Here is a 23,573-nt window from a genome sequence, read left to right as displayed (position 1 = left end):
AGTAATCATTAGATGTTAGAGAAGTTGGCCCGAAGTATGATGCTGGGTATTTACACAATATACAGCACACTCGTTGTAATTAACCCACCTGATGGTGCAAACATCTGCCTCCATATTGTGTTCAGATTGTGTTAGGTACAAAACCAAGTAAGCTGAAACTAAATGCATTTCTCCGCTGAAATGCAATTTTATGGCTCTCCACTTCCTGCCGCCAGCTGTCTTGGATCCGAGCAGGCGAAGGAGCAGCTCTGTACACAAACTGCACCGGTTTATGTTTATTTTACCAATTTTACCAGATCACTTTAACCCACCCCCCTCTGCTCAATAGTGAGGTATTCATTAGTGATGAAAGCTCTTCATAATCTGCCTTGTAATGTCATGTTTCAGAGACATATGGTGGGGATGTGACATGTGCTCCGAAAGCACCTGAGCGAGGTACAAGTGTGCTCTCGTCCTCACGCTCCACGTTCTGCAGTCAGGTTAAAGCGGGGGGGGACACGAGGCCGCGTGCACATGTAGGAATTTACGAGCACCTCCGAGCTTAGCGTTCACACAGGGAAGCATAATAAAGAATATCGTCTTATCATCACGCCCCTCATCGAGCCAATGAGGGAACATAATCCTCCAGATTAGCTTGATTGATTTGTTTCTTCTTGATTCAAAATAGCAAGGTTGTTACGATCTGTCTTCTTCTATCGAACCCGGTGAAATGGAAGGGAAGCAAATACACAACACGATGGATTCAACTGTCAACTGACAGGCGTTACAACATTAATGAGAGAATTTTAGGGAAGAAGGTTATGTTTATGTCTAAACTTCTCCCATTTACATTATAGCGAAGGTCATATGAATTGAACTATTGTGCTCAACTAAATAAGACCATAACCAAGCATCTGTCTGGACATAGAGGCGATGAGGGAAATAGAGCCACAATACGCTATTTAACATATACAAGGCATCATATTTGCTCTTCTGTCTAGTGTCAGCCGCCTTCAGCCCTTTGTCTGTTTGCACACCGGCTCAATCGAACATTACACAGACTCTGTGCGAGCGAGGCAGCGGGGCGAGGTGTGTGTTTAATGTCCGGTTCAAACGTTCACACACACACATACACACACACACACACACACACAAGGCTCTTACAGGTGATGTCTACCAAAGTTCAGGGCTGTGGTGCATGTCTGGAGGCCGCCTCGGTCCATCACGGCCTCCGTCTGGGAAACAAACCACTGCTTCATCTCCTTGTCCCAGTAGACGCAGACATGGGGCGTCGCTCTCAGACGCAGCACTGATGACACCTCTGTAGGAAGTGACCGAGGTTCAATCAAAAAAAGAACCTGACAAAAAAGTAGAAAGATGAAGAAACTCACTGACATTTGGGTTTGTTCGAAGTGAAGTGTTTGTTACAAGAAGGAATCATTCAAATTTGCAAAAAATGTCCTATTGTCATGATTGACAGATGAAGACATATAATGTGGAAAAAGCTGCATGAGCATTGAAAGACACAATTGAGTGAGGGATGGATTCTTCATTTTATTTTCATTTATCTAGACGGATGTTTGTCAATAACCACAAATTGAACACAATCAGCTATTTTGGGCTTGTTCTGTCCACGGAAGTATATCGTCGTCAGTTGATCAGGTAATTAATTGAATGTTGGCGTATTTCCCACTTGCAAAACATTTAAAGGGTTTCCACTATTTTAATTTCACCACTTCCCGAATGAGCCATCCCCTTACACCTGATTTTGTCCGCGGCTTCTAGCTGTTTGCTCCATCACCCCGAAAGCTGAGTGATTTGCCAGGGGAAGAGGGATGATTGCACGGGAGCCTCCCCATGTACACTGTGGGCAACAGTTTAAATGCCCTTGACAAGTGCACAGTTTGCAAAGGAGCAATTTTAATTTCCATGGTTTGGAATTTCAAAGGTATCACCTGCTGTAATTGCTTGACGAGGGGAATCCATAAATCATTGTTCGCTAAGGTCATCTTGTAATTTCTTCCCCTAATGCTGGCATTTATTTTCCTAGCATCCTCTCTTTCTTCTTGTTTAATCTGGCCGGGTCATTTGAGAGATTAATTGCTGCCATCTTCAAAAACAACAAATTAGTTTCACACATGTTCCGACATTAAGAGTGAGTAAGCACACGTATCAACACCGATCCAGTCGGGGAACTGTTGTACAACACAGCGGCTCCATGTCATTCGACTTTATCACCTTTTTCACCTGTTTAAGAATAATTGTGATAAAAGCGGTTGAAGACAAGATTGAGATGCACTTTTTATCCCAGAAGGCACATTATAAGGTTTCAATCACCCTTTAACCAATATAACTTTAATATAATTGTTTACCTCTGTAGTTACAGTTAAACTTTCAACTACACGCTCTGTACCTGCAACGTACAAAGAGCCACAACCCTGAGTTAGACTTCAGTTGTATTTCAAATTTCCGTTGCAATGGAATAAATCAATCTGTTTTTACCAAGTCGCTTCTTTAAAACAGTTTTACCTTGGGAACTTGGGAGTTTCTGACTCAAGGCTAAAACCTGATCAGATTCAAATGGTCCTCTGTGAAATGAGTTTGTCAGAATGGTGCAGTGTTTTCAAAGTAAGAGGTAGAGACATTGAAGTGACTTTTATCCTAGGGAATAAACGAGAAGGAAACAAGTAAATAACATATCTCACAACTGTGTAATAAGCAAGGTTTTCGTCTGTGTGTGTGTGTATGTATGTGTGTATGTAGACAGTAACTCAACAATGATTGAATGGATTTTTAGCAAATTTATCAGGATTACTAGTTGCTATGTTATCTTCTGATGATTAACTTTTTCAGCTGATTGGTCAAAATACAAAGATTCATTTTAACAAAGTTATGGTCCCCAAAAAACAGCTTTCAGAGATATCCTCAAAAATAAGAGAGAAACAATCTAAAGCTTATAATGATCCAAATATTGTGACCAATCATACGACGTCATCTGAGAAATGATGTCATAGATATGTCAGAAATCATTATGATTCATCATCATTGGGTTTAAATGACGTTATGATGAGGTCAATTTAAAAGTGAGCATAGCCTGATTGGGTTATACACAGTGTACAAACACATTTTTATTATAAAACAATTATAAAACCTACTGAAGATTGTGCTGCTTTATAAGCTACCGCTACAGGCTAATCAGCGCGCTTAAATTAGGTGGCCGACCGAGTTTATTCTATTTTCCACGTGTATTTACCAACACATTTTCAGAGCGATCACTATGATCATATGTGGGACCATATTGCAGCTCCAGTCCTGCACACAGATGGAGATTGGAACAGGCTTCTGGGTTGCACAGCCCTCCTGCTAGGATGTGATGGACACTTAATTACTTGGCTGACAGAGGATACTCGCCACCTGCACCCGACAGGGGTATCTGCCAGGCCCTGACCTCCACTTCCTCCCTGTGCACCCACCAGCTCACAAAGCAGATTTATGCACATGGCTATCACTCATGCATCATTCTATCGTTATCAGGTTTTTATTTCCTTTGTGCTTTTGCTTTGCTGCTTTAAAAAAAAAAAAGCCAGTAGATGCTCGTAAGGTTGAATATATGTTGACACATTTTTCCGTTGATGTGATGAAGACATTATCTCTATTGCATGCTTCTCGTTAAATGTAAGTTAGTCTAGTGGATGTTTAGCATTCTCCCACTTGATGCTGACAATGCATTAGGGGGGGGGGGGGGGGGGGATCTAAACTTTGAGAGAAAGGTTTTAAATTAAACTGGCATTTATTTAATAGGGATTCACCCATTTCTACATGTCTCAAATGTAAACAGTCTGTCCTACACCGTTTCCCGATCATCTCCGGGATCGTGAATTTTTTAATTGGGATTCTTTCGTTACCATCATCACACCACTGGAGCTGAGGCGGAGAGATCCCAGTGTTGGCGAAGGTGCTAACTTTTTCCATCACTGTGAATGTATTGCCTGTGAACGTGTCAATTTTGACACATGTACTGACTTAACGCTCAGACAAAGTTGCAAACTACATGTTGTAGCCACAAGAGACAAAAAAATCTCAATACTGTTGATGAGGCGCTTGCAAATCTCCTGCAGCCCGTTTGGAATCAGAGACCACTTGTTCTAACAATCATGTAAATGTATGTTTGAACTATCAATTAATCATATTGATGACCTTCAAACATGGAGAGAGAGAAAAAAAAGGCAAATGAATAATCCCCGCTCTGTTAGTTTTTGTATTTTTATATCAAATCAATACATCGCTGACCTTAATTCTTCAAGCATAGCTCACATCCATTTAATTCAGTGCACTTTTAATAGAAACTACGGCTCTGTCCTTTCCCCTCAGGTGATTATGAATAAATGTATATGTAGGCAGAGCGTGCTCTAAAATTACAGTTATTAACAGAAAGGAGATGTACCTCAACATTGCAATTACAGCGCTCTCGGGGGATGAACAAGATCCTGTTTTATTATCAAACACCTTCAGGCTCGAGGTAACGATCAACACAGAGAGCTCCACGTCTCTGTGTCACCACTTCGCTGTAGGAGCGGCCTGTCGGTTTTCCCACTGTCTCACCTCTCGCTCTTTCATCCCCCCCCCATTACCCTTTTACTGTACCTCTGCTCGTAAGCAGTTACTGTACCTGCTGTGTCCCCTTCCTCTTTATGCTAATGCCTTATGCTTGTGACTACGTGTGTGGGCTGGACTGGAGTAGAGCACATGCCTGCAAAGTGCTGCGAAATAATTTCATGAAAACCTGGCGCCGTATCTCTTACACTGTTGTTGCTTTTGGCTGGAGGCCATTTAGTCCTTCATGGTGCTCATTGTGAGTCCAGTTCTTTGTAGAGTTGTGTCGAGTGACTCCAGGAGAAGGGTCTGAGGTCAGAATGGCACATCTCTTAAAATAAGCAAAAGATAAATAAATCTTTGTAGGGGAAGCATAGTGATATGAATACTATTACTACAGCAAAAGCAACAAAAAAAAACAATAGTAAACCTTATTTAAAAAGTACATTTTGAAATACAAGGTTCTTTAAAAGTTTAAAATAAGGATGAATGCGAAAATAATCTAATAATCAGAAGCAATTTGGAGATGTCAAACTACATGTCTTAAAACATTGGGGCGGGAATATGGGAACCAAAATGTTTCAGATGAGGAACGAGTAAAAACAACGAGAAATAATTCAGATCCCAACTCCTGTGAAAGCACAGTGATACAAAATGTGTCTTTGAGAAAGATTTACAAGAAGATAAAGAGCTCAGCTGACAGATCTCCTGAGGGAAATCCATCCAGAGAGTGAACGCCCTGACAGAAAAAGGTCTGGTCACCCTGTCCCTACTGTTATTATCCTCAGTGATAATAACACTGGTCAACTACATAAACATGACTATACAGTTTGCAAATTGATGTATGTGTCTATTAGTTAAGGTCTAAGTTAATATGGGAAGGTTTGCTTCAATAGCAAAATATCAGAATCAGAAAGTATTTATTGCCAAGTAGGTTTACACGTACAATGTATCCTTTTATATCATGACAGAACATTATTGTTATTTTCATGCAATCTCTGAATAGATCCATTATAAGGGAACATAATCTATAATGATGCCCCACTGCATTCACCGTGGTAAACCACAAGGGGTTGACCCTGTCTCCGATGTGTTTGTATGCATCTCACTCGCACGGCCAATTTATTGTTATTTCTTTTTCTTTCTTCACTGGCACTTTTACTTTTACATGGCAGAACGCAGGGCGATCATATACCACGGGGCAAGGTAAAGCTGTGAAGGTTGCAGATGTCGATTGGCGAGCAAAGTGTTTTACGGGGACATCGGAGACTTGTAATTATATCACATCTCGCACAATATTTGTAATATTTACTATTACGACAATGACCTTCAGTATTGCGCTTGCGGATGTCTTTTCTGAACCACGCTGCACCTTGTGACCCAAACTCTGAAAGCAATGTTTCAGTTGTCAATACCGTCACTGGTAGAATAACAGTCTGTGTATGACGACTGTGTTACTTCTTTCAACCTGATATTGTCTTCCACACAGAATTCTCCTCCCTTTCTTATTTTGCCCTGTGTCTGCTTTCACAAGAGACACAGCAACCTCCGAAGCAAACGACCTTCAAGCTGAAGTTTAGATAAAGAGTTGGATCAATTTGATTAAAACTTTATCAATTATTGCGTCGGCCAAAGTCTCGAAGCCCCACCAGTGTTTCGTTAAACACACAAACCCACATCGTACATTTGAAATCATTCTTTTTCTTACAGTAATAAAAATGTAGTAAATGCTCATGTTGACACGTTGATAGCAAAGCACCACTGGCAATATCTTATCTTCTCATTCCTTCCAGATTAAAATCAATACTCGGTGTACACCACAAAGAGCCCCCCCATCGCAAATGAAAACACGAAGATGCAGAGTAATGCTGCACACACCGTGAAACAATTGGACCAAAACCAGTGAGCATCGCTGTCGTTATTTCTCTCCCATTCAGACACTTGGGCGTCCCGGTGTGTCTCGGGGTAAAGTGAATTTCGGTCACGGTGCACTGTTCAGGACTCATGAGGCCGACGTGATCATTATCTGTACCTGTTAAATTACTCACACACCATCACAGCCACAGCAAGCTCACAATGATTAAAAGATTACGCTCTCGTATCTACGTGCTGGTTAACGCTGTGGGTGATCTGGGTAAGGGTTTATGGATAATTCATTTATTGTGCCTGGGGGGGGGGTTCAACCACAAAACGGACATGGCCTTGAAATTTGGCATAAATATGTTAATTCATCTTCCCAAGAGGATGAATTAGACCCAATCAACATTTGCTCCTGTCCGACTTTTCACTTGTCCAAATAGAGTGTGAGGGAAAAAACTATAATCTACCATATAACAATACCATTATTATTAAAAACGGGAGAAATGGGGGCGAGTGTGAGGCGTGAATCAGTTATCACATATCTGTCTCATTGTGAGTTTCAGTTACATTAAGGATCTTTGACCAGAAATGTACTCGATCCACTGTCGAGATGAGCAGGCGCACTCACTGAGCAAGAACAGAAATTAGATTACAAGGTCAGTGGCTAAGTCTAATGCGCTGGAAGATTAGAGAGAGGGAGGAGAAATCATTTTCACATGCCTATTGTTGTCATGGGGACCGAGCACTTGCACTGAGCTGTGAAAAAACTGCAATTTCAAAAGTGTTGTGAAAATCTGTGTGGCCATCTTTCCTTCGCCACGCGGGGAACAGAAAAGACAAATGTGATTCGAGAACAGAAAGAAAATGCACGTTTTGTTACCCGTTTAATTAATTTAATGATTATATCCTTGGTATTGTGTCAAAATCCTATTTATGCAAAGATGTGTACCACTGATCTAACTCCAGACATCAGGTTTAATAAGTTACAGTATGAGAATTATGCATTTCTCAATAGGAATGAGCCAAAGTCGGTTTCCAGACATGGAATCTGCAGCAGTGGTAGTTTCATTTATCTGTTAATGTCGTGGATTTGGACTTTCACACATATTCCACTATCATGGAAATGGTCAAACAGTGTTTGGTATCTGCTTCCTACAGCAAGGCCCCTGCACTGGTTTTATTTCTTCTTACACAAGCTATGGTACCAGTTAAAGCCAAAGTCATCTGAAATTGTATTTGCGTCATCTATGGATGGATCAGCATAGACAGAGCTGTCAAAACAACCATAACCATCTTTTATATTTAAAACTGAAATGCTTCTGCATGTTCTTACATAAAAGGACACACTGCCATATGAGTCTATAGAGGACTAAGAGCAGTTTGATGCAGTGTTAGCACAGACCTCTTCAGGCCATGAATGCATAGTCCTAGCTGTTCCTGTTCTTGCTTCAGGACGATGCTATCAGAAGAACAGCAGTGTGCACAAATGCATTCCACATTATTTTCTGTTCACAGCTCCACTGTATTATCCGAATGTTAACCGAGCGACACAGCTGCTGTGAAATTGTAATACAGTGTGCGCGGACGCTTGTAGAGAAGCTGCAGGAATGTGCAGAATCACGTCTGGAAGAAAACATTACAGCAAAAGGCCCCAAAAAAAATTCTTTTGGACTGTGGTGCATGCAAATGCAGCGAGCGGTCCATGGCGGCTGGTTTAGTCTCTGCAGTGCAGTGCAGCAGGTTGCTGGGCTGCTTGGTCACAAGGCATTGCACTGCCTGATGGCTAGAAACACCAGTTTGGATGCTTCGTCTTCCCATAGAGGCCTTATCACTCCCTTGTACTGGTGCCTCCAGGCCAGCGAGCAGGTTTTCACAGGTGTCTTCCTACTACACCACCTCAAAGCACACATATTGTGGACTCCACTAATTGATAGAATATGTTGCCTGCACTGAAACACCAGAGCCCCTCGAGAAAAAAGTCCAATCTGCCCTTCTTCTTCTTTGCCCTGTTCAGCGCATATGGAAATCCAAGCACACACAGAACTGCAGTATCACTACATTTCCAGTGTGTTTACTGACACTGTGAGGTACTTGTTCCTCTTTTGGAAAAGAAACTAGAAGAAGGCTTGTCAGTCGCTGATACCCTTAATTGGGATTGGGGCTGATCCAAGCATTCTTCATGGATTGGTACGGGCAAAGTAAAAGCAGATCCATTTTGGATCCTTTCTTTGTTGGCTGTAGGTGGTCCAGCTCTCCAAATCTCCTGTTGAAGCAGAGGAACCACACTTCCCTATCTGTTAATGCACAGCAGCCAGTCAGGAGCAGCATTATTCTGATATGCTGTTGTTGATTAAACTGCATTTTCACTTCAGTATTTAGTCTGTCCACAAATTCTTCAACCTTTCTTTCCAAAATAGGGTTGAAACCATCACAGTAAAGATATGATCGAGGATATATGCTTAACATTCTTAACATTCTCAAATGTTTGTTTTTATAATAAACATTGCCCATTGAAACAATTTATATCCATGCATATATATTATTTGCATATGTCTCCCACCACAAGACGTGTTCACACAGTCAAGCTTCCCTTTAGTTTCCCTCATGTCCTGTGAGCTTCAGTAACGGTTGCTAGTTGTAACAGGAATGAATCCTGGTCTCTCTGTGCCATGTTGGGTCTTTGAAATGAACTTGTTATCTTTATATAAAAGTTATTTTGGGTTCCATATGGGAAAAATACAATATTAAAGTAAATTACTAATGAAACCTCCCTGGTGCCTCCTGTATTAAAAGCTCTTTGTCCTCCAGCTGTTGAGCTGATTGGTTCTCCCTCAGTCTCCCCCACTCCTCACCGCTGGAGTGGAGGAGCAGACCTCATATCACTAGAGGGGCCCACTGGAGAGGTGAAAGTGATGTGACGTAGAGCAGGAAATGAAGTACAGTAGGTGATGAGCAGGAAAGGTCGGGCTATGTGTTGGCTCCCTGGTGCTGTTACTCTGCCAGTGATTCTGTCCTCTGCAGATTCGGTTGTCTGTCCACAACGTCTGATTCAGGACATTCTTCTTTTTTTTTCCAAAGCACAAGAGGCCAGATGGTTTTGGAGGCACTGGAGAAATCAAAGAATATGATTCATATCACATTTTCATACATCCTAATTAAAAGTTAGTATATGAAGAGTTACTATCAAGCCCATTTGACCTTGTTAAAGTGAACATATAAATTACTTATCATAATAAGTCTGTATAGGATGAGTTGAATTATAAATAAGGTTTGAAAGACGTATATTGACTCCTGCAACAATTTAATTTGTTATGGTTGTTTACCGAGATTCAAAAACTTTGATAGAATATTCCACTTAAAGTAGATGAAGTTAACCTCCAGAGTGGAGCGGTGGAGTTTAGAGAGAAACACTGAGTGAAGAGAGCATCGGGGGTGAAAGGAAAGAAAGCAGAGGAAATATGTCTTGTATTATTTGGTGTTTGGGAGAAGTTAATACAAAAAGATGGAGTGGAATTAAAGTAATAAAATTAGTATATTTACAAGACTTGGCATTTGAAAGGTTGTGAATGTGCATATCTGTCTATAGAGGAAATAGTACGCGCGTTAAAGAAATTGATTGAAATTCATTGGCAAATAAAAAGAGGTGAAAATGCCAATCACATTTCCAGCAGGAGTAACATCCACATCGATGGAACAGCTATTTCCTCACAGAACAGGCTGTAAACAAAAGTCCCTTTGGTCTGATATTTGAATTACAAATTGATCTGAGAATAGTTCAAAGTGAGATTCAAATCAGTAATATTTATCAGAGATCGTGAAGTTATGTAAATGTCGCTCTTTTTTCTTTGCAGGCTTTATTGCCTTTGTTTTCATCTACTCTTCCTCACGTTGGCTTAACTTTTCTCCTCTTCAATCTTGCTTGCTCCCTTTTTTCCATCCCTCCGACCACCCTTCACTTCCATTCTGGAGCTTTGTCTTCCTTTTCTATTCCGTCTCCCTCCTGCCCTTCATCTCCCCCATCACCCTCTCATGAGAAGCTGCTGCCTGGCCTCAAAGGGAGCACTAGAAAGGATCCATCAGCCAGACTAGTATTCTCTCGAGGATGCATCCAGCGTGTTGCTCTGCTCTGCTCCTCTCACCATCACATCCCTCCAACCCCAGATAGCCTTTAGTGTAGATCACAGGACCTGTTTTCAAATTTGCTGCAAAGCTGCATGGAGCTGTAATTCTGTGGCTTGTTGGACACCAACCATCGCACGGCAAGCACGTTTCCCAGAGCTGTGTACAATGTGTCCTCTCCCGGTGCAGGGTGGATCCATACGAACACAGGCTGTTTAAAATACAGACTATCATTGCATTAGTGGTGATGGATTGGTCATGTGTGAGTTTTGTAGTGGAGGATGAAAGGGTCACAAAGAAAACCTACAGCACAGAGGATTAATCTGCCAGATGTATCTTGTGGGTTTTTGCGTGCAGCAGCTGGAGACAGCGGCACAGCACTTTGAGCCTCCATGTCGGACCAAAACAAAGCCTAATTCATCCCCAAATAACATCTGGGCATGCTTAACAGCATGGATAAATAAACAAGCCCCATGGACACTAAATCCCCCGCACTCAATCACTCTCACTCCCTCTCCAGCCGCTCCCCCTTGCCATTCGGAGGCCTGTAGGTTGTTGGCGAGGGGGCTGGCACGTCAGCGCTGATAGTGTGCATCCAATTAATTAGCCAATCGTTATCTAATTTGTAATACCCTGACGACTAGAACAAGAATCCTCCCTCATAGTTGCAAACAACCTCTGGCCCCCCCTAAAAAAAGAGGATGACTCTCTCCTCCTCTGTGACCTCTGCGATCTGCTCACGCTGAGTAGGACGATTTAAAGAGAGGAACGTGGACAGAGTTCGCTCAAAGTGTCGATATCGATAAACAGCAATTGTTGCTCGTGGCTTATATTTACTCATCAGATTCTGCAGAATCAAGCAGAACGGCTCCTAACGACTTTGTATCAGGAGGCAATCTAATGGTTTCTTTGTCTTCAAGTTATCCGTCTTCGTGGACATCTGCAACATTTGCACACTGCTGTAAGCAAAAGTCAGCACAGCTCCGAATCCCCTGCATTCCTCAACACCTGTGCCTCAATGTTATTTAAAGCACTCAGGGGCGCTGCACCAAACACCAGCCACCGGCTATTTGCTTGTGTGTGTGTTTGGTGTGTCGGAGTGAGTGTGTGTGTTTGTGTGTGCGTGAGATTTTGTGTGTGTGTGTGTGTGTGTGTGTCTGTGTGCATGTGCAGGAAGAAACTTGTCTTCTTGACCAGAGTAACCATGGGCAACGGGCTATGCTCAGACAAAGCAGCACTTAAGGATGAGGAGGCCATTTTGTGTGAGAAAGGGAACATGGTGTGTGTTACATGTTACATGTCTTGCACTGCAGGTTCTGACAATCACAGTTTTTGGTGGTGGACATTGATACAAAGATTCAGAGCCTCAACTTCAAGATAATTTTAATTGAACTGGAATAATGTTCTTTTTTGTCAGTACTGAAATGATCTATCTATCTATCTATCTATCTATCTATCATCACGTCCACAAGATTTCAATTAAAGTATAAACCTATGTCATCACACGTTGTGATACTTTGAATTCACATACAATAGAGCTACTTACAGGGCTCATATTCAGAAAGCCTTTATTTGCCTAGTTAGAAAAATTACATTTAGTTACTTTAAAAACCTAATCAAGATGAGAGATGTCATAAAAGAGTTACGTTTCTATATTTCACTGGGCCCAACAGGATCTATTTCAGATTCCTAACTTTGCTTTTGGAGCACAACGCAGCACAATGGAGCACATGCCCAGTGGCCTCTTATCTACACATGTGGTGTCGTGGTGTGCTGGTGCTTATCATCTGTCCACGGCTCTTCAAGGTGTCAGCGGGAGGAGCAGTATGTTGGCTGACAGCTCCTGGGCTTTTCATAGTCATGTGGATTTCGGGGCGATAACAGATCCATGATTACGCTATTTGCATGAGCCAATATAGAAATACGAATGTTTGAAGTAAAATCTAAAGTAAATATATATTTAGGATATTTTTCTTCGAAACATTTATTCTTTCTTGCTTTATTAACAAAACTACAGTTATTAATTGTAATCTTTGCAATGTATGAGTGGTTTTTGAACTTGTTTATCCTTTTTTTTTTTACATTTTGTCAATCGCTTGTGAAGCATTTTGAACTGCAATAGATTTGTTTTGAGAGGTGCTATACATAAATAATACCAATCAATAAAGTGATTGATTGATTGATTGATTGTATTGTAAGCAGGTGTAACAGACCAGGAAGGAATTAGATCTCCATGGGAAGTATTCTATGAATTAGGTGCTTTCAACTGGGGCCCGGACCCTGGTGGAGAAGAGGTGGACGAGGGAGGAGGCTTCAGATGAGAGGGTTTGATTGGACGGCCGGGCATCCACACCTGAGGAGGAGCTTTAGGAGCTGGAGGTGGATCAGTAAACACCACGGTGCTGAAATGACAGCTGAATGCAAGTCATTGGCTACAGGGTGAGCGTGTCAGGTCGTGATTGGACGAGACGAGAAGGAGCAGGTGGGGCTTAGAGATAAGAGGAGAAGTGTGAGAATGGAGCTTCATGGAGGCTGGAGTTTAGGTTGGTGACCGGCTGTGCTTCATGGGCAGGTACTGACTCTGGAAGTCTTTCTTCTTCAGTGTCAGATAAGAGGGCTGAGGGAAGACGGTTCTACCTCTTACAGCCTCCTTCCAATTAAACATACCACACGTGTCCCTGCACTCTTTAATGGTAGGGCTTCATCTATATGCAACAGGGAGCCAGTCAAGACACACACAGAGAGACAGCACAATCATTGTGTTGTGTTTTGGTTTACTTTGGAATACGCTTGGTCTGCTGAGCTTTACTTTCAAAGCAGAGTATTTTTTTGCATGTGTGTGAAGTTGGACTCCCGGAGTGGGAGAAACATTATTATAAAGGCAACAACAGAATTGTGAATTTTTTTTATTCTCAGTTGGCGGAGGAGCTATGCAAGTGATTTGGTCAAGTTTGTATTTGTACTGCTCTCAATTGAGGTGGCAGAAAGTGGAACCTTCCATTTGCATCGTGCTGCCGGCTGGAGGCAACCCTCTTGCACAGCTGTCACTCCAGAGAGCAGCCTTCACATCCTCTGTTCAGACCTTGGCTGGGTCCAGGTAACAAAGGGCTCCGGTTTGGTCAGGGATAGATTTTTTAAACAAACTTCTGGCTGTATTAAAGCACGTCACAATCTTTTCCCTGTCCTTCATCAAGTGTCTAAACAAAACCATAAAAATCTAAGTGATGGAGTAGCTACAAGTGGGTGTACTGCAAGCCCAGATAAATGATATAAGATATTTATAACATATACGATCATAAGAACCAGTATTATACACACACACACACACACACACACATATCTATACTGTATACATTGACCATTTTACTGATACGCTGTGCACCAACAGATTTGCCAATTTGCCAAATATGTAAACTAACAACATTTCCTTACATTAAGAGAAAATAAATTCAGTCAGTATTTCAATGTATCTCTAGAAGATAGAGTTGAATCAGTCTTCTGTGGCTAACGGTTAATTGGTGATTGTGACAATTAAACCAAATATCAGCCTCACACATTGTTTAATACTATTTGGCTGTTTAAGTTCCTCTTGAACACATATATGTGGACTTATTCTATATCCCATAAAACTAGTCACTGGCCAGTATTTCATACGTACCGCCGTAAAGGTAAGGATTCTTTGTATTTGAATGAGTCTCTGTCTCTTCATTGTTTTAAACAGCAGGACTGCAGAGATTAACAGGGAATGACTGATACAAATTATCCACCGCTGCCCACCGGGGCCACTGATTGGACCAATCTCCATGCAAATGGTCATATTTATTTCACCGGGGGAATAGCAAAGTACAAAGTGTCCTTGATTAATGACTGGCTCTGCTTTCGTTCAATTAAATACAGACATCACAGTCTTATAATTATGCTATAATCAATGCGCAAACTGCTTATATCCATACAGATACACCAGTGGTGTGGTGACAGGACGAATGAGCCGAGCAGTCCTTAACCATTAAAAGCTAAAAATAGAGATCAGTTAGAATGATACTGAAGTGGGAGCCATATCTCTCCTTACATCTCACAACAGTCCGATTTCTGTCGCACAAAGATCTGACATTGTCCGTTTCCATTCGTTACTCTGCCAAAGATGCGTTGTTTCTACCTTTGACTGCTCGTGGGTTTGTTTGTTAAGAAGATTACACAGAAACTACACAACGAATATGGTGGAAGGATGGAGCCTGGGTTTGGGAAGGTCCCACCCTAAAATGTAGGTCCCACCCTAAAATGTATATGTGGTTGTATATGTGGTTAAAGGGGCAGATCCAGTCACCTTAACATAGCAACATATGCCATTTTTAACATGATCATTGATTTTTCAGGGAATAATCCACATATCCCGACCCTAATCCTAAATTTACATAGTTACAGTTAACTATATAACATTATACAGAAGACTTTTAATTCCCATCTGCTTCGTAGTTTCCATATCAACATACATTTACTCTCTGTTAATCAAGGCGTGGGGTTCTCTCTGAAGATCTGCACTGAAGTTTGAAAGTTTGAGACAGCAAACAGGAAAATACCGGATTCTGCATCGTCCCTGGGGTGTGTCAGTGAAAGTTGATGGTGAAACATTGTGAAGAATAGAGAAGAAGATTACATATGTATCCTCTTCACTGCACAATTGGCAGGTTTGATGTCCCTTCAAAGGAATATAGCTAATACTTCTATAGCCATGGGGAAGTGCAGAAAGGTGAACTTCATGAGACAGGTTAGGCCCTGGAATTTAAGAGATTTAATTTGCTCCTCCTACCGTGTTGAAATGTTATGTTACACCTCGGCCTCTGTCTCTGTAACATTCAGCCTTTGTTTATGTTATTTTTCAACCTCTCCAAATGATGAATTACCAATAGTGTCGTCACCATTATCTCACCTTTCCAATCCTTGTTTACCTAACACAGAAGAGTAAGTCACATGCACATTGCCGATGTGTTAATAGTTCATCTGCTCTGCTCTGCACACCATGCACATGTATGCAGTCATTTCCTCTTTCTTCCATCTCGCTCCCCTAACAGCTCCCCGGACGTCTCCTCACTCGTCTACAATCTCATTTAAGGAATTCATCTTGCCCGTCTCCTGGGTACCGCCTCTGTTGTTCCTCATGCAACTATGATAATGTGTGTCTTGGTTAGACTCCTCATATGCCAATTATGGATGCCTGTTATTGTGATGGACTCCACATTCGCGCGGCAGAGCGACTGACTCTCACTTCAGGCCCTGGCTCTCTCCGCGGCTTGCATCAGAATGTGTTTTCAAAGCCAGGAACAAAGGCGCGGGCAGCAGGGCTTAGAAGAACACGAGGCACGGTCTTATTAAACCAGAATTTGATCAGTTCATATTCTCTTACATATCCATGACTGAATCCCGGTCATTAAAAAAAACACAGAAAACGAGCTAACACAATATTCTTGTCATCTTTATTTTCTCCAGTACTCTCCGTGTGAAAACACTTTTATTTGTGTTAATGCTTTGCAAGCGAAAACAAAATGTATATATTTGGTTTCTAAATTGCGTCCAATTCAATTATACTTGTATAGCGTCAAATCACGATATTCATTGTTGGATAATCCATTAACATGGGAGAAGACTGAAATTACCTAAGGATAGAATGTCATACATGTTGAGTTGTATGAACATTGTGGCCTAGACATTTTATATGGAAGTAAAATGAAGAATTGTACAACACATTTGAATCAAATACAGAAACCCTGCAGTTTATGCAATAGTTGGATTATTATATAGGCTTTAATTTGTTGAAACTGCATTTGAGGAGACTGATGTTTAATAATTAAGAGAAAAGGTGTTAACGATTGACACACATTTATAATCTTGCGATTGTGCCACTGCATATAGATGAGTAGTGGATTTGTATTCACACACAAATCCCAACGAAGAAATAACATCAACATTTATCAATTGAGCTTCAAATCTTCATTATTCATAGTTTGACATGAGGGAGCAGGTTGAACCTTTGGGAGTCAACCATAACTCCTGGAAAACCAAAACGATTTATTGTTCTCAATGTTGGCACTGATCAGCCTTCCCATCGCAGCAAGTATTTATCCAGTGTCAGAAATGATTTAAGTGGAGGTTAAGTAGCCATTTAAGACATTTTTTCTAAATAGCACCATGATAAAATAAAAAATGATACTTGAGATTGAACCTGTAACCACTCAATTGTATTACGTTTAACACAATGACTCAATACGAGCGTGTTTTCTCCCAGCTGTTCTTCTCCAGCTGAGTCAAATAAGTTCAAATTAACAAGGAGAAAAAACTTCTTTCTGTGGAATTTTGCACAACCTACCTACAAGGCAATTAGCTGCTTGTGAAGCAAAGGGACAAATTAAGATTAATTACAATTAATAGTTAACATTTTCTCTCTCAGGTGAAAAAACAGATGAATCCATTACCTTTTGCAGATTGATATACAAACAGACAGAAGTGCCTGCTCCTTTGAAAAGGGAAAGGGAAACTGACTCAAAGGACTAGATATCTTCAAATGGCAGAGCAGCGTTACATTTCATGCATTATTCAGGTTTCTCTATCAAATGAGATTTATACAAATGCTGACTGAAACACTGAGGAGTGTGATTTTTGTGGGGGGGCTGGATAGTGATGCACCGTCATCAAAGCAGGAGCTAGAGAAGAAAGTCCTGCAGATGATTTGTTGTAGCACAAATTGACTCTTAACATGTTGGAAAGGGGGTTTGAATAATTTGTTTGACATCATCCAGACTTAAGAAAGAGGGAGCTTGTGTTGTTGGTACCAAGACTCAAGAAAGTCTTTGTATTGACATTAGATATGTGTCAGAAATAAGGTTTATAATAATATATAACAGTATAGTAATATATAACCTAATCACTGGGCGAATACTTTCAAGTGTCAATATTTATATTGTCTTATTAAGGACGGCTCTATTTGCAGCATGTTAATTTAAAACTCAAGGTGTGTATTTCTGAGAACCTGAGAAAGTATCGTCTTAAGTTTTTCCAATGAGCGGCTGCTGAGAAAAGCTTCAACCGTCGCTTTTAAAAATATTAGTTGTTATTTAGACGGCATCAAATTGTAGGACTGTAGAGCAACTAGATTATAGGGGAGAATCACCAGCATCACTTCAGGTTGAGTTCTAGTCAAAATGAAGGCTTGAGGGATGGGAGGGGAGGGGGAGGGGAGAGTGGGGTGAGGAGATTGGAGGTTGGGATGAAGGTAAAGAGAGAGACAAAAGAGATAGAAAAAAGAAAACCCAGGGTTTAGTGGGGTTAGGGTTGATATCACTTGCAGGGGTCAGAGCTGAGTCGCTCTTGTTCTTAGTGGGAGCTGAGGGATTGTCTCCATTTAGATCCCGTCTTTGTTTTTCTCTCTGAACCTGGAGAGTCGTCAGTCTCACGTAGTTCATTCCTACGTTTTGCTCTCTCCTCTTCCTCGTCTGCTTGGCAATCCCGAGGGACTCAGAGTCAGGTCTTCTCCTTATTCCACTGGAGCCTATCCTTGTCCAGGTCTTACTGCACCTGGATCAGAGCTGGAGGTTGACTGCCCCCCCCCCCCACAGAGACATTGGGACTGTTCCAGGTTATTTTCATCCTTGGTCAGTGCAATTTTGACTTTGGACGTTACGTCATCCTCTCTGGCCAGACACGTATCTGCCTCCTTAATCCTTCCTCTCTTTTCGTTGGCATTGGGCACCAGCCTTTGTCATTCATGGCAATTTTGAAAAGCAGATCAACAACATAATTATTATTCTCATTGACTCCGTTGAATTGAAGATGAATAGAAAAGACGCGCTGAATGTAGATGCATTCAAATATTCAGAAATCGCAGTTTAATCACATCTAATAGCGATTGTGAGGTGTGGGATAGTAAGGCCACGAAATCCATATTCTATTACATTGCAAAACAAAACTAGATAAAGCCTATTATAGTTTAGTTTCTGGGCTTTACCTGGAAATCATCGAATGAAGCTTCAGCAGCACGTCCATGAAAATTCCACTGGCTACACTCAAATGTCTGACGGCACATTCTGCAGTGAGAGATGAAGGTTGACGACTCGGTCGGATGTTCAGAATTGAAATGATCAGAGTTGTTGAACCAGCTAACAACATAATTATTAGATCCCGTCTTTGCAATAAGGTACTTGCAAATTGAAATAGTAGTTCCGACCGTGCCCAAGCAATTTAAAATAGAAGAACACTGTGGACAATGGTATTCAATATAAGATGAGGTGCAAACTCAAGGCTCCAGACCGGAGGGTGGGGGGGGGGACATGCTGAGCCGGACGACAGGCAGCCACAAGGGCGGCTGTGGCTGAGGGGTAGAGTGGTCGTCCACCAACCTGAAGGTCGGCGGTTCGATCCCCAGTCTGACCCATCTGCATGCCGAAGTGTCCTTGGGCAAGATGCTGAACCCTGAATGGCCCCCTATTGAATAACAAAGTGCTGTGAATAGATGCACTGTATGAATGGGTGAATGTAAAACTGTACTGTAAAGCGCTTTGAGTGGTCATCAAGACTAGAAAAGCGCTATATAAATACAAAGCCATTTACCATTTACATATGAGCATGGTGAAGGTTGAATGTGAGAGAGTTACAATACAAGGGCCAGGCCATACCGTGTGGTCAAAGGTTCACTATGAAATAAGTGCAGCAAAGAGTTGAAAAGAAGCACACACGGTATATACTGGATCAAACCATGTGGTATTCACAATAATATATATATTAAAGACTAGAAAAGTACTCAGTGGAGAATGTACCTCCATTGAGGCCACTCAGGACCTGAAGAAACCACATTTAAAGCCATTAGATTCAGGTTTTTATTTGAACCCAAACCCAATTTTGCAACAGCCCCTCTGAATCTCTGTGTATGTTTCTGGTTCAGACGGACAACTCTGTCATCCTTCTCAAGATCGACGACTAACATTGCCCTGTCTTTCTTTTTCTTCCTCTCTTGTCTTTTTTAGACGGCCCCCTGGGACCTCGTGGCCTCGTGGAAGCTACAGAGATGTGCACCCAGGAGTGTCTAGTCCTGGGACATTCAGACAACTGCTGGATGCCCCCGACGCTGGGAACGTACCAGCAGCCCAAATCGCCCGTGTCCAACTTTGGGTCTCAGAGGGAGTGGGGTCCCAAGGACAAACTTCTCAATGGACACACTCTGACCAGAGCCTGGAAAAACGAGAGCGGGCGGTCAGATCACTTCGGTGACAGGAAGCAGTTTGGGAGCGGAGAGGGACACTTCAACAGCAGTGGTATGGCTGATATTCCACTGGTGAGTCTGAAGTCCTGCCAGCCAGCCGCCTGCCCGGACAGCCCCAAGGACCAGCAGCTATAAGACGGACTTTGCTTCTTTGCTGTGAGACGCCTCACCATCTGGACACAGAGACGAGGCGACTCACCTGAGCACCTCTCCGGTTTTATTCTTTCCTTTCTTTGCTTCATCTCTTCCCACTTAAGTTGATGCTTCTGCAGTGTGTTAGCCACATGTACTGTGTAGGCCACAGAACTATAGTGCTTATGCTGTGTACTCTACAATTCAACTTGACTATGGCTCTCGAACCTCTTTTTTTTTTTTATGAACTTCCATGGATTTTCTTCAATGACTTGCAGAAACGTTTTTTCTGTCCACTTGACGTGTGGGGGGGACAAGCGGAGGGGAGGACACGTGACCAATGGAGAATGAGAAAACAAATCACGAGAAAAAGAAAAAAAAAACTACCATGGCTGACCAATATATACAAATATTTGTGATGTGGTTGTTATTGAGTTGTTCAGGACTATATTAATCGACACAATCAAAGAAAATGGAATTACATTTCAGAAAGTATCGTTCCAATGACACTGTTAGTGGACACTTGTTTATTCTGTCATTGTCTGTGTGTTTGTAAATAGGACTTATTAACCACTATCATGTATCTGTAATAACCACAGTGAATAGGACAGTACTTGGCTGTTGTCGCCGTAATGGCTCGTCATCGGGATTTGAGACTTCCACTGGGCAAAGATTTATAATGTGGCATTATGTACAACGAGAAAACATTTGCATAATTTTTTTTAAAACCTTCTGGTTGATTTTGAAACAAATTTCCATCCCGTATTAAACTGAGTGTTGCCCATATTTCATAACTCTTTTCTTTAAGTACTGCAAAACCACAGGCAGACCTTTTTTTAAATATACGATTTTGTAAGAAGGATGTCAGTGCTCAATATGTGCATTATAAAAATGAAAAACTCTGAAAGCTCTCCTCTATAAACTGATTTTGAAAGTGTTCAGTACAATTAAATAGCAATATATTTGTAAATGGCTAAATGTTTTATCTAATGTTGATCTTATTAATGTATAGATTTTATTCAAATTGTGATTTAACTGAGTGCAATCCCTCAATTTATGGACATATGTATATATTATTTCCACACAGGCTCTTATTTTCCATACATAAGAAAACACTGGATAAGATAACACTTCAATCAACGTGCCTTCATGAGGTTCCTTCAAACACTGAATTGCTCATATTTAAACCAGGAGGACATGTCGGCTTCAGAGAATTTCCAGTCGGATAATGAAATGCCTTATGCATCGAATGTTTGCCAAATTTAAAAAGACGTAAACACACAGATATTAAAAAGTACAAACCCAAGTCAGTGGCACTGAGGCAAAGCAGAGCGGCATGTGCAGAAAATTGATCAACCGTGAACAAATCATCAGCCATTCCACTGTCTGAAAAGGTTTGTTTTTATTCCACAGCATGGAAGGCAAATTACACAATGGAAAAAGCATGCTAAAAGATATAGCTTCTACAACTAACTTGATCATAGTTTGTGTCATTTGATTTTTTCTGTAGAGTTGATTTGTGCATTAAGGAGACATTCAGTTTGTGGAGCACTTTTCATATTTATGTCACAATATAAAGAAGTTAAGTGGGATGGAGTGATTTGCTTATCGCAGTATGTTTGTCAGTTGTGAGGGTGTTTGACATCACAAATACTGAAACAGTTAATCCTTGTTACTCTACAGGTATACAGCTACTGCAATAAATGTTTTAATTATGTGTATGCTTAATTTGTGTTCAAGATAGTCGCCTCAGAAGTTTTTGTCCGTGTTTGTCCGCATTAAATAATCTTCCTAAAATGCCATTTAAAGTGGCATCGATCTATTTTTGGCGTAAGGTACCATTTTAATACAATACTACTACAATACCACAGTTCATAATATATTTTGCCTTGAAAATTAGGACTTGCAGGGTATTCGTACACCAAAGAATTTCAAAAACACCCATGAGCGTGTGTCTTCCTGAATATTTTACTCTGGCCGTTACTTCTAAAACCTACAAAGAAAGATATATTAAAAATTAAATATATAAAAGAAATATGTGGAGTGTCAAAAACAGGGCAGTACAATAAAAGTACAAATCTCATTGATGCAGTTGTGATGGTTAAATGTCTGGAAGGGGTTTTCTTTGGAAAAGCGGAGAGAGTAGAGCCATTGAAAAGAAATCTCTCAATTTACTCTTTCAGAATGCATTTTATGGTCGTGATCTTTGGTTAAATGCTGAAATAAGATTTCAAATGGAAGGTGAAGAGCTCAGGGATCAGCTTGAAGGTGAACCGCTGCTGCTGCTGCCGCTGCTGCTCCTGCTCCTCTGAACTAGTCTAGAAGACAGCTGAGGTAACGATGTCTGGTGGAGCCACAGCAGGCGAGCTCACTGAGGGGAGGCTCTGAGGCTCAAGTTATCCTAGACGGACGTTTCGATTCAACTCTTAAATTGTAGCTTACTGTAGAAAGTAACTTACTTGAAAAGGTAGTTCCACCAGTATGGTCCACATTGAAGCCCTAGTGTCTAAAATTGCTCCAGCGCCTACTCTTCCACTCCTCCCAACACGATATACACTTAGTGTACATCGAGCTCCAAATTGAGATTCCAGACGCAATATAAGTCATCACCTTTGTGTCAGAAACAGGTGGAGAGTTGTGTGACCTAATCTTAAAAATGTCTTTCCTTGCCTTGTGAGCAGAAAGCAGTGTGTGTCCTATAAACTCAAATACAATGGTAGACCATAAATAAACTGGGCCACTTGGTAAACTGCTTGATTTCAGACACATGGCCCGAATCTCTGGCCTCACCTATGAATAATCTTTCATGTATTATCTAGAAAGCGTTCAACACTTCTAAACGTATTATTCTTCTTTATCAGGACTGTCGTTGTGGTGCGGCGAGCTCTGATTGGCCCGTGCCCCGCAGTCAAATCATGATTGATGTGTTAATGTGAGATCCCATCGCTCATAATAATAAGTTAATTGACCAAAAGTGTTTGGATGGCCTTTAATTTATGCACTTTATTATTAATTTTGGTAAACAAATATCTGCTAAGGTCATTCCCATATGCAGGGAAATGTCAATCATAACATGGTTTCATCTGCGTAGAGCTTGTCTGTGTCGTTGTCCACTGAAAAAATACATTTGCATGCTGCCCACTGGCCGCTAATGAATGGCTATAGGCACCCGGCATAACTGGTGCAGTAATTATATTTTCTTTATTTCTTTAGGTTTCTCTTTCTGACTATAACCTCATTTGATATATTTATCAGCCACGCCCAATAGACCTGCTTACATTTTTTGTATTTGCCATGGTAGCTATCGACTTTGGGCTAAAAAAGTTCTAAGGAGCTTCAAAGCTAATTGCCTTGGAAGTGTGTGTGGGGGGGTAAATTAGTGTCACGCCACAACCAAGAAAAAAAAGGTTCTCAATCACATTTCCTTTTTCTACGGCTTGAGAATATTCCTCAGACAGGGAAGCTGCCGTGCACAAAGTGGGACAGAGCGAATGTTCAGCGGGGAATCAGTCAGAGAAGCTGAGCACTTCAGACGGAGGAAGAGACGAGACTCAACAAAGATACAGTCGGCAGAAACGGCATCATCCGCCTATTTCGACGGCAACATTTGAAGATAACAAGAGCACAAATTAATGTTAGTCTG

General features: G+C 41.3%; 1 protein-coding gene across 2 annotated transcripts in view; it reads left to right on the top strand.

Annotated features, from left to right (window-relative positions):
• The window catches only part of LOC128445811 (protocadherin-9), a 192,913-nt gene extending 171,266 nt beyond the window's left edge, over nt 1-21,647 (top strand). For both annotated transcript variants that reach the window (XM_053428675.1, XM_053428668.1), the window contains exon 3: nt 19,563-21,647. In XM_053428675.1, the coding sequence (XP_053284650.1) occupies nt 19,563-19,933 (371 nt within the window). In that variant the 3' untranslated portion in view covers nt 19,934-21,647. The remainder of the gene's footprint in view (nt 1-19,562) is intronic.
• Nucleotides 21,648-23,573: the final 1,926 nt, after the last annotated feature.

Source organism: Pleuronectes platessa, chromosome 1 (assembly GCF_947347685.1).
Source record: "Pleuronectes platessa chromosome 1, fPlePla1.1, whole genome shotgun sequence".
Classification (NCBI taxonomy): domain Eukaryota; kingdom Metazoa; phylum Chordata; class Actinopteri; order Pleuronectiformes; family Pleuronectidae; genus Pleuronectes; species Pleuronectes platessa.
Note: the sequence above shows the minus strand (reverse complement) of the source record. Positions and strands in the feature narration are given on the sequence as shown.